Raw genomic sequence first — 12,535 nt, forward strand, 5'->3', positions numbered from 1 at the left:
TATTTCAAAAGCAGTTGTTTTTTCTTTATCTATCGACCAGTAGCCTAGGCCCAATTTCATGGCTCTGCTTACTCTACTGCCAAATTCTACGCTTGCGATCACCATTCTCCACTAACAGGGCAAGCACCAATTTTTTTATAAAGAATATTTATTTTGGTAAAAATTACTCATGTACACCAAGGTGGGATTCGAACCCAAGACCCTTGCGATTCTAGAGCAGTGTCTTATCAACTAGACCACCGAGATAACTCGTACGGGTATGACCATCTGTTTCCATGATTCATTTTATTAATGTTTTATTGTCACACGTAAAATTATACAGTGAAAGTGCATTTCGGTTTTGTTCAAAACATGTTTTTACTCAAATACACACTAAAAATTACCATATAAAAATACATCGATACCTTGGATACAGACTTCAGGTGATTTTTTTTCTTTGACTTTTTTTGATTTTTTTTCTTTGACTTTACAGACCCTTGTGACAGTAACCCGTGTCTGAACAATGGGAATTGTAACTGGTTTAATCCAAGCTTCATCTACCAGTGTCAGTGCCAACCGTCCTACACCGGTGACCGATGTGAAATATTATTGGGTGAGACTCTCTCGTTTGTTTCATAATATAACCTATACACTCTGTCTTAAATGAAACAGATATTTTAGATCAAAGGTCACAAAGATCAATTGTTTTCAATGGTCTCCTTGACTTAAACAAACAACTTTGAAGTTTAACAATTTTAGCAAGTGAAAAAGCAGAAGGCAATGGAAGTGTAGAATGGTTGACTTCCAAGCGAGTTATTAGAGTGAGTGCTTCACTGCGCATGACTGTTCCTAGTCAGTTGTCAATCATGGGTCGTCTAAAAAGTGTGCTTTCGAACTTGCTTCAAACTGTTCAACGTGAAAACAAGACTTTGTTGTTCTGTTTCAGATGGCTGTATCAGTTCTCCATGCTTCAACGGGGCCACCTGCCGCTCACTGGGCACAAACTTCCAATGTCAATGTGCTCCAGGCTACAGTGGCGACTTCTGTACTCAGCCTATAAGTACGTACAACAAGCAAAGTGTTTTTCTTAGTTAAGATTTATCGTTAATCACTTTGTCAATTAGTTTAAAAAAAAAGTTCTTTCTGGATGTCTCATAGAACCTTTGTAATGATAATGATGACGTCTTCTATAGTGCCAGTATCCACAAAACAGTTCCATTTTGGTTGTCCTCCAGAGGTAGTGCAAAGATCAAGAAAAATTGAAATCTAATGTATATGGAACATTATTACTGAAATGTTTTTTTAAAAAGAGTCTTCAGGATTGATTTGAAAGTGTCTATTGTCTTGATGGCTCTGATGGAATGTGGTAGACCGTTCCACACCTTCCCTGCTGCTACCTGGAAAGAACAGGATCCCCATGAATTATTACATAAAACTTCAAGTCGTAGAACTTCAAGTCGTAGAACTTCAAGTCGTAGAACTTCAGCGCATAGTGACCTCACAGTGATATGCTCTATATAAGAATGAGTATGAGTAAGTGCTGAATAACAGTGCTAACACACATTGGTGTATATGTGTAAAAACAAAAATTAGTATTCTTTATCCCCGATGCAAATTTAACATCTATGTAAGAGTGGTTTATTATTATTATTATTATTATTTTCGTCGTTTTTGATTCATTTTATTCGACAGATCCATGTGGTAGTAACCCATGCCTCAATGGAGGTGTGTGCAGCTGGCTGAGTCCAAACTTCATATATCGTTGTCAATGCTCGCAAGGGTACACTGGTCTGAACTGTGGTAGTGTTATTGGTGAGAAGCCCCCTACTTTGTCTTTTTATTTCGGGAAAAATAATAATAAAATAGCTTTAAACAAAATCAATACCTGTACATTTCCATGTGATTTTTCTCTCCGTAGACCCTTGTGCGAGTAGCCCTTGTTTAAACGGAGCCACGTGTCGTTTGCTGGGGACCAATTTCCAATGTCAGTGTGCAGCAGGATACAGTGGAAGCCGATGTAGCACAATGCTAAGTGAGTTACGATAGACGCTCTGCAAAGTCATCAAATTTTCTACTAAAAAGTTCACCTCTGTTTTCCCAATTTATATGCCCATAAAACATATTATATGTATGTTTTAACATTGACACTGCTGAATTTCCCCTAAATGTCTTCATCATTTTTTTTCCTTTGAATCATTTAACAATTAATACCACCATACCCATCTTCATTAAAGTTTAACCCATTTTTCCTCTAACATTTACATTTTGTCAGTGCTAAAAGTCATACTCCATTAAAGAATTTCAAAGTTGCCACAAAAACTCAGACAAAGTCTACATCCTTTTGAGTGAATGAGTGTCTTTACATTGAATTACAGGCCTGTATGCTTCATTTTTGAAAGGGCAAGGGCACCAAGGCATTTGTTTCTTGATGAAATTGTAAATTTCCACTGGAGTATTTCAAGGGCACCAAGACAATGACCAGGGGGCACAGAGGCAATTGCCTTTGTAACCTCCATGATGTATCGGTCCTGGAATCACTCGGAATGTCTTTTGTGGAGCTTTCCCGTAACAGGCACCAAAATACAAAATAAATCTTTTTGCACTGACTCGTTTGTCCAATCTTTTCACCGCACCCTGTCATCCTTTTTCATTCATCATCCTTTGCAACCCTCACGCTATCTCTAACAGATCCATGCGATGCTTTCCCCTGTCTGAACAATGGTTTTTGTCAGTGGTTTGGCGTCGCGAATGTCTTTACATGTCAATGCACCCTTGGGTTCGTTGGGCTTAGATGTGATACACCACTGGGTAAGTTCATGAAACGGTAACTAATATTAAAGGCACTGGACACTATTAGCAATTACTCAAAATAATTGTTAAAATGAAAACTTACTTGGTAACGAGTAATGGGGAGCTGTTGATAGTATAAAACATTCTGAGAAACGGGTCCCCCTGAAGTAATGCAGTTTTCGAGAAAGAAGTAATTTTTCACTAAAATATTTGAATTTGATTTTGAAACCTCAGAATTAGATTTTTTGAGGTCCCAAAATCAAGCATCTGAAAGCACACAACTTCTTCCATTATTATCTCGCAACTTCAACGACCAATTGAGTTCAAATTGTGACAGGTTTATTATTTTGTGCCTATATATGTTGAGATACACAAAGTGAGAAGACTGGTCTTTGACAATTACCAAAGGTGTCCAGTGTCTTTAAACCTTCATGCACCATATATTTAAGTAAGTGGCCCGTGGTTTCAACCCTAGCAGAGTCTTTCGAGAAATGCCTTTGAGAAAGACTCTGCTAGGGTCTAAATGCCAGGCCATTAACTATTTGTTTGCATTTTTACCAAGGGTCTTTTTGGTTGGTAAACAGTTTGCAAAGGCCAGTTTGATTTTCTCATCATATATTTCAGTGATACATTTATCAGATGGACAATACTGGTTTACTAATTTTTTTCGGCAAATGGCGCTGAAAACTGTGTGGTTGTGCGATGAGAAATTAATAAAACTAATTTCCCGTTTGGAGTTTATCGCTTAGTGAGTTTATTCATACTTTTATTTAATCAATGTCATGCAAAATATGTATTCAGTTTTCCACATTTTTCTCGTGATCCAGATTGTCGATCGATTTTAATTTAAACTTCTACGGGTTTGTCAGTTTATGTGTTTAGTGTGTATAGTTGCAGTGCCTACACTGCAAACAACTGTTTTGTCAGCAAAAACACATTTTGTAATGTTCCTTCAACAACAAAAATAACTTAACCTAAATTTGTAGAAATTGTTTGAACATAAATCTTTTTCCGTCCACCAGATCCTTGCGATAGCAACCCATGTCAGAACAGTGGTTTCTGCAACTGGCAGAGACCCAACTATGCCTACCAGTGTCAATGCCCATCGACCTTCACCGGTACCAACTGTCAAACTCCGATTGGTAAGAGTCTAATAACATAGATGTTAAATTTGCATTGAGGGTAAAGAACATTCATTTTGGGTTTCTACCCATATACACCGATGTGTGTTAGCACTGTATACTCAGTATTTTCCCGAGCTCTGTGAACAAAATCACAGGCATATCACTCGGGTGGGATTTGAACCCACTGCCTTTGCAATTCTAGAGCAGTGTGGAATGTAATATTTTAGCAGTGGGTAAATGCCTCTAGCTAACCGGCAGAGATGGTTCTTGTGATTGATTAAGCTTATAGTGGCAGCACAAGCTGTATACTCTCAAGGGAGCTGAGATGGTTTAAGGAATAAAATAAATGGCCCAATGACCAGGGGTAATATTATTAATTATTATTTTTGTTAATTTTTATTTTTTTGTTTTTTTTACCGATATACCGATGTGTGTTAGCTCTGTATACTCAATACTTTCCCGAGTCCTGTGTAAAAAATATCACAGGCATGTTACTTGGGTGGGATTTGAACCCACGACCCTTGCAATTCTAGAGCAGTGTCTTACCCACTAGACTACGGGTAATATTGTTTGAAGCGCAATGACCATTTTTGGGAATATTATTATTATCAAAATGATTATATTGTGTTAAAATTTTTGTAGACTTTTGTTGGCCAGACACTGACTGATCCCGGTGACTGCCGATTCACATTCTGTGATATGTAGACCTGTAATGGTTTATGCATGTTCTTCTTCTCTCTCTCTAGGTCCGTGTTTCTCTAATCCATGTATGAACGGAGGGCAGTGTTTCACCAGCAGCTCGGGGGCCGGCTATTTCTGCAATTGCTTGGGGAACTACAAGGGAATTAACTGCCAGTATCCAGGTATGAATGACTTGTTGCTGGGTTGATCTGGATTGTTTTTTCATTTTCAAGAAGTTAAAATTTCTGTTCACCATGAAATCGGTCGGACCTTCAGTGTCGGTCATGGCCCTTAATCTCGGCATAGCATGCTTGGGACAACCCCCCCCAGACCAAGAACAACAAAACACAATCACTGCAGCCTATAGATCTCTTGTCATCCTTGTTTATCGAACAAAATGACAAAGGTCTGTAATTGGTGGTTACGCAATGCTCCTCAGTAAAATGGAGATTATGAGCATAAATTCCAGTACCTTTTGTATTTCCTGGGGTGGATTTCTCAAAGGTAGTCCTAACTTAGGACTAGTCCTAGGCAATGCTAAGAGATAGGACTGGTCCTAAGTTAGGACCAGTAACTCATCCTAACTTAGGACTGGTCCTATCTCTTAGCATTGCCTAGGACTAGTCCTAACTTAGGACTACCTTTGTGAAATCCACCCCAGTACTCTTTGTGTTTGTCCCAAATTGTTTTTGTGAGCCCAAAACAAGTTCAGTTGTTATTGGAAACTTTGTGAGTATTTGTTTTATTCTACTTGTTCTCAGAACCGTGTTCCTCCCAGCCGTGTTTAAATAACGGCGATTGTAACTCACCCCTCACTGGATCCAGCTATTCTTGCACCTGCTTAAGCAATTACCAGGGACCAAACTGCCAGTATCCAAGTAAGTATTGATCGACATTATCACTCCTCGGCCATGGCCAAGATCTGTCTGTCTGTCTTATGATCTTCCCATCAAGGGAACTCGACAAACTCCCACAAGGGGATATAAACACCAAGCTGGCAACAGCCAATCTCTCTCATACAGACAATGGTTTAACTTATAGGATTATTAGTTGCACAAATCAAGAAGTTGTGGTTCAGTAACCAGCCGATGGTACTTATTCTAGTCATTGTGAAATCAGCGATTAGCTACATGTAGGTAGGATTCAAACCCACAACCAGGTGAGTGCAAGTCCTACAGTCTATTGATTTGCATTGTTACGTCTTTCATTTTTGTGCAAAATGAGCTCCGTAACGTTAGCATGCCTTTTCATATGCTTACAGTTAGCATCACTATGAAATGGAAATCGCAGTCAATAAGTAAGCACAAAATTGGCCAGTAAGCAGTTATATTATACTATTATTTTATTTTATCTTTTGTTAACCTCAGATCCCTGTAGCTCACAGCCATGCCAGAACGGAGGGCAGTGTATATCCAGTTCATTCGGGACGTCATTCCAATGCAGTTGCCTTTCGAACTACTTGGGCGTCTTTTGCCAAATTGGTAGTAAGTATGAGAAGGGATTGGGGTGGGGGGGGTGGGGTGGGTAGGACATGATGGATGGGACATCACTCCAATGCAATTGCCTCTCAAACTGCTTGTGAAACTGGTTGTTAGAAGGGGTAAGGGTAGGGTGGGGGTAGGGGATGACGGATGGGGGTGTATGGGGTAAGTCTGGTGTTAAGGTTGAGACGAGGATATGGGTTTTTAGCAGTGTTGTAACCAAGTCATTTTTCCTCAAATCAAGTCGCAAGTCATCTGTGCTCAAGTCAAGTCAAGTCACAAGTCAAATTTTGGAAGTCAAGTCAATTCGGAAGTCACATAATGTCCCAAAATAAGTCCACTCTCATGAAGTTGTGACAAACTTAAGTGAAATCAAAATTTCGTTGAATACCTTTGTTTCACCCCTTGTTGGGGGGGGGGGGTAGTGTATTTTTAATAATAAAAATAATAATATCAAAGTCTTATAGCGCACATATCTACCAAACAAGGTACTCAAGGCGCTGAGTATATACAAACTCTGAAAAAAATGGGTTATTGCAGTGATGACTTCTGAGACCCAATTATGTAGCACCTTATAAGGGTTTACAAGATGCTACGGGGCATCCAGCAGCCACAGCCAGGAACACCGGGGTGAACCCCTTCTCTTTTCGATAAGTGCACTGGGTTCTTTTACATGCGAGGACAAAAAGTCACAGACTCTGGATACTTTATATAGCTTGTGTATTTAGAATCTTGTAACGAAACCCGATGCTATCTTTGATTGATTCCAGATCCATGCAGTTCCAACCCGTGCCTCAATAATGGAGTGTGTAGAACAGACACAACCGGCTCAAGCTACTTCTGCAACTGTGTCAACAACTTTATCGGATCCCAGTGCCAGTTCACAGGTAGGTCAATGGGAAAAGAAACGAATGATAACAGAAAAAATCCAAAGAATATCAACCTTTAAAAGTGAAGTGGTACTAAAAACTTTTTTTTTAAATACTCAAATTTTGTCGAAAATTTTGTACAAATATTGCTGTATCCCGAAGTAAACTTTTGGAATATAAACCTTTTCAGTGCCCACTTTTTGATTTGTTTTTCTTGAAACTCGAATTTGATATTCATTCTTGTGTTTAGATCCATGTTTATCAAATCCATGTCAGAATGGAGCGATTTGCTCGCAGGCAAACAGCGGGCAAACCTACACATGTAGCTGCATTAATGGATTCTTCGGAGTCAATTGTGAAACTCCAGGTGAGTGAAAATAACAATACCATCATGTTTCAAATCCTACTTAAAATAAAACAGGGGGAAAAAGAGACACTTTAATAAGAAAAAAAGCATTACATGTTGTTCTCTAACCAATTATCTTTTTTTTCTTTCTTAGATCCATGCAGATCCTTTCCGTGCTTGAACGGCGGTAACTGCATCATTACCAATGGTGGCTTTAGCTACAACTGCAACTGCCCACAGCAATATATGGGAGTAACCTGTCAATACCCCAGTAAGTCATTCAAGCTCACGTTCAATAACGCCCGTTTCAGACAGGCGTTCAAGAGTCGTGCCAACCAAGTTATTGAATTAAGCGCATGAAAAATTTGATGTCTGAAACAGTTAGGAGCGACTGGATGTGGTAGGCAGTCATTCGTAACAACTCTTGAGCGCCTTGGTTTCAGACGTCGATCTTGTCATGAGCCGAACATAATGTAAATTCGCCAATCCAAAATTTGATTGAGTCGACCCAGAGTCACTCCTAATCTATTTGGTTGGGCGCAACTCTGGAGTGCCTGTCTGTACAGGGTATAAGACATTTATTTCACATTGACATCCTCAATGACAGTGAATACAATTTGTAAGGACAATGTTAAACCGTAGTTTGAAACAGAATCAATATAACATGTTTACAGTACGTAAGCTTATAACAAATTTTACTAGAGGAGCACACTAATTGACTGTAAACAAAATCCCTCTATATCTGATAATTAAACTCTTACCATGTAATATTTTAAATCCTACAACAATAGTTTCTTTATGTTTGTTTTTCTCTGTGAAGATCCGTGTTCCTCCAATCCGTGTCTGAACGGAGGTTTCTGTGAGTCCCACCCCCTGGGAATCAGCTACACATGTAGCTGTCCAGCAAACTTTCAAGGCGTGAACTGTGAAATCAGAAGTAAGTCCCAATATTTTTGCCATCCAAATCAACTTCTATTAAAGGGAAGGTACACGTTTGGTAATTATTTAAACAAATATTAACTTTAAAACTGACTTGGTAACAAGCATTGGAGAGCTGTTGGTAGTATAAAACATTGTGAGAAACGGCTACCTCTGAAGTAGCAAAGATTTTGAGAAAGAGGTAGTTTCTCACTAAAATAATAAAAGACTTGAAGTCTTTTATTCCTATCTGAAAGCACGTTTTTTTCTTTCATCATTTTCTCGCAACTTCGACAATCAATTGAGCTCAGATTTTCACAGGCTTGTTATGTTATGCTTGTGTTGGGATACACCAAGTGAGAAGACTGGTCTTTGACAATTACCAAACGTGTACAGTGCATTTAAAGGGGATTTTATACGTTTGATAATTGGAACTCGCTGCTTGTTTCAATCCTATTATTGTTCTAAAGATGTACCATAACAGTAACTTTGAAACGTTTTTGATAAAATGCGCTTTGTAAGAACTATATTTATGAATATTCTCCATCATCCAGGTAAATATAATGTTCAAAAATTGTATAATCTAGACAATGTGACTTACTTGTTTTGTGACGTGCGACAGTTTTACACCCTATCCTGGGTCACCAACCTTTTGCCGCTAGAACATCAGTCAGCCTGATGATGCACCCAGGATAGGGTGTGAAACTGTCGTCGGTCACAAAAGTAGTAAGTCCAGTTGTCTAGATTATAAAATTGTTCATTATTATATAAGAACTAGTTATTATTATTATTATTATTATTATTATTATTATTATCTGCCCTTGTCTTCCATTACAGATCCATGCGACTCCAACCCCTGCCTTAACGGCGGAGTTTGCCAGTTGGGTTTGAACGGTAATTCTTTCGTCTGCAATTGTCAACAACAATTCATGGGACTGCGCTGTGAGAACCTAAGTAAGTGCCAACAGATATCATCGAATATCTTTATGCTAAATTTCCATGATTTGCCGAGATGTAGAACTATAACCCATTCCAACAAGTTATTAGGCAGTGTCTGAAATGGTCCCTTTGGCTACAGCTACGGCTAGATCACGCACTTCTGCCTATTCTTCAACACTGGCAGATGCGCTGATCTAGCCGTAGCCAAAGTCGCCATTCCAGTTACGGCCTTACACAAACTGCATCTCTTTGGAACTCTGCCTGGTGCATGTTACCCCCCATTCTACAATCTAGACTGTTTGAAGAGGAATATCAATTCCTATGCCTTCAGCTTCTCTTAGTTATTTAGTAGTTGTTCTTCTTGAAGCCCCCTTATACCAAGAGTGGCTTTTAGCCTCGATTAGGCCAAACTTGAACCAAAAAATAAAAACAAGTTTGTGAGTTGTGAGTTCTTTTCACCGAGTAAGAGTTAGTGGTCATAATGACTTTGAAATAATAAGTGTCTGTACCAGTGCAATTAATTACTGAAGTAGACGCCTACATTTATATATTGAACACCACAATCTTTGCAAGATACTAGAAAGAAGAGTTTCGTGGTAGTGCAGGTGACATGACCCCTTTTCTTATGGGTGGTACTGCCGGTGTTACTCGTGAAGGAGTCCGATTCCCTGATGTGTTGTTTACAGACGACGCATTTGGAGATGTTGGAACACCTGAATGTTCCCTGTAGTAAAGGGGGGCTAACATGGCCCCATGCCTAACGGCTGCTACTATTACAATTTTTGTTCTTCGTTCTTCTCATTCTTAGATCCCTGTCTGCAGCAGCCTTGCCTGAATGGTGGGACGTGTACGGCCTTATCACAGGGCTTGGAGTATCGGTGCAGCTGTCTGCCTTCATACTTCGGGATCACCTGCGAGATTAGAGGTGTGTCTAGAGACTGGAGCAACCTGGGGCTCTAAGGACAAAATAAGGATTGTATTCCAGTAGATAGAGTCTTCATGGAAATAGAAAAATACAAATTATAAGTCTCTAACCTCCCTATAAAATGGCGTATAATTTTTATTATTTTTATACACTGCACCTGCAGCCTAATACCCAATCAAAAAGACAAAGTGGTGGTTCATGTTCTGCTCTACTAAATTTTTCTAAGTTATTAAAATTTTACCAAGCCAGGTTTCCTTGTAGTTTATTACTTTTATTTATTATTAACTGCGGACTACGTTTGTTATTGTAAACTAGATCCTTGCAGCTCCAGCCCGTGTCTGAACGGAGGAGTTTGTAACCCAACGGCATCCGGCTACCTCTGTATTTGCCCTTCAGGTTTCAATGGAATCAACTGCAACAATATGAGTAAGTAAACAAGATTGTACCCAATGGCCCCCAGTTGGGTATTCATCTATACCCAGTTTGGGGAGAGTGGGTACCAATCAGGGTAGAAAAGTATACCCTAATAAAGGGGCCTTCAACGGAATCAATATGAGTAAGTAAAAAACAAGATTGCTACCAAGGGCTCCTGGTTGTGTAAACATCTTTACCCAGTTTGGAGAGAGTAGGTACCAATCAGGGTAGAAAGGTATACCCTACTTGCGATAAGGGGGCTTCAACTGCAAAACTATGAGTAATAAAACAAGATTGCACCCAAGGGCTCCCAGTTGGGTGTCCTCTATACCCAGTTTGGGGAGAGTGGGTACCGATCAGGGTAGAGAAGGGGTTGGAAATGACCATGTGAGTATTGATAATGTAGGTCATCTTTAAAAATAATGTATATCCCCTCTTATTCTGCCCTCAACCCAACCTTGTACTACCCGTTTAGATCCATGCGGTGGGAACCCGTGCCAGAATGGCGGATCGTGCTTTGAGAGCGCTTCACAAAACGGCTTCTTCTGTCGTTGCACCTCTGCCTACATCGGAGACACCTGCACAATTCCTGGTAATATAAATCTCGCCCAGCCCTCAAACTGTAGATTTGACCCCTCCCCTCTAGATTGACCCCTCCCCCTCTAGATTGACCCCTCCCCCTCTATAAGGAGGGTGGGGGCTGTGCTCATCTTTGCCATTTGCAGTTCGCAGTAGTTAATATTTATTCATAAGCTGCCAAAAGACTTTGCCTTGTACAGTTTTTGATACATGTAGGTACAGTTTTATCAAATGAGTTGTTTCTCAAATGAAAATGACAAAAAAACTTAGTTCTGATTTTCGTTTTAACGATCCAAATCTTTTGATTTCTCAGCTGAGCCAGGCACTTTCCTGTGTTTAAGGCACTCATCAGTAGAGTACGTTTGTTGCTCAATTCCTCGAGAAAGTGTTGTAGGTTAAGAACTGATCTTCTGGACCCAATTTCATGGCTCTGCTTACCGTAAGCAAAGAATTTGTTACAACAGGGTGTTTCATGCTTATATATATTTTGTATTAAGTATTTTTTGTGGGGTTAATTTTTGCTTGTACGGGTGCATACTCCACATTACAGGTACTCTTTATTAACACAGCTAGCGCAGAAATTTGGCGCTTGCACAGTAAGCGGAGATTGGTGATTGTAAGCGCAGAATTCGGCGGTAAGCTGAGCCATGAAAATGGGCCCCAGTTCAGTAGCTGATTCACAAGAGAAATTGTTGTAGCTATTTTATTCTAGGTTGAGAAATGATGTTCAGATCTGTAGATTGAGTTTCTAGCAATGATATGAACATCAGGAAAACATACATTGAGTAGTAGAAGATGCGTTAGTTGAGCAGTTTCTTAACACCTTGAGAATTACACATTAGCATAGCGATTGTGGAATCAGTTTAGCCACATTGACGATAACTGTAGAATAACTTGACAAAGGCGATTATACACAGAAGTGATTGAAAAATTAACTAAGCTACTTTTTGAATGAGTAAAAGATCCTAATGTAATTCGGCTTGATCCCAATTTCATTTTAAGCAATTCAGCTTAAAAGTTTTCTTAGCTAAGAAAACTCTTACTTAATCAACCTGCTCGGCCACAATACCCCAAGGTTGAAACGTGAGGTCACTACTGAATTTTGTTATATTACTTCTGTGTGTGGTTGTCTTTACATTTTAAGATTATTTTCAGCACAGTCACGTTGAAGATTTATAGAGAGATTTATTCTAACCCTAGGCCTGTTGACAATTCATTAGTGTTGTAATAGTGTAATACACTCAGTAGCTAGCTTTCTGCGATTGAAGACTGCTCTCGCGAGATCACTGCTCTCGTGCAAGACTGTTGGCCCTTGCGAGATCATTGCTCTCGTGAGAGGCTGCTGGCTCTCACCTGTGTATTCGCAAGAGCAGTACTCTTGCGAGGAAGGCCAGCAGTGTCATGAGAACAGCGCAAGTGTCGCAAGAATCGCAGAGAGTGTCAGAACGCAATCAAGGAGACAAACTTATAACGACTTGTCCACAAGACTA

The 12,535-nt window shown here is 39.6% G+C and overlaps 1 protein-coding gene across 1 annotated transcript in view; it reads left to right on the top strand.

The window, feature by feature from the left end:
- Positions 1-12,535, top strand: part of LOC139953154 (uncharacterized) — a 95,962-nt gene that overhangs the window by 31,253 nt on the left and 52,174 nt on the right. Inside the window, exons 35-50 of the mRNA XM_071952581.1 lie at positions 473-592; positions 926-1,039; positions 1,672-1,791; positions 1,898-2,011; positions 3,792-3,911; positions 4,640-4,756; positions 5,336-5,452; positions 5,942-6,058; positions 6,826-6,942; positions 7,175-7,291; positions 7,425-7,541; positions 8,091-8,207; positions 9,026-9,142; positions 9,936-10,052; positions 10,368-10,478; positions 10,942-11,058. Of these exons, the coding sequence (XP_071808682.1) occupies positions 473-592; positions 926-1,039; positions 1,672-1,791; positions 1,898-2,011; positions 3,792-3,911; positions 4,640-4,756; positions 5,336-5,452; positions 5,942-6,058; positions 6,826-6,942; positions 7,175-7,291; positions 7,425-7,541; positions 8,091-8,207; positions 9,026-9,142; positions 9,936-10,052; positions 10,368-10,478; positions 10,942-11,058 (1,869 nt within the window). The remainder of the gene's footprint in view (positions 1-472; positions 593-925; positions 1,040-1,671; positions 1,792-1,897; positions 2,012-3,791; positions 3,912-4,639; positions 4,757-5,335; positions 5,453-5,941; positions 6,059-6,825; positions 6,943-7,174; positions 7,292-7,424; positions 7,542-8,090; positions 8,208-9,025; positions 9,143-9,935; positions 10,053-10,367; positions 10,479-10,941; positions 11,059-12,535) is intronic.

Source organism: Asterias amurensis, chromosome 21, assembly GCF_032118995.1.
Source record: "Asterias amurensis chromosome 21, ASM3211899v1".
Classification (NCBI taxonomy): Eukaryota; Metazoa; Echinodermata; class Asteroidea; order Forcipulatida; family Asteriidae; genus Asterias; species Asterias amurensis.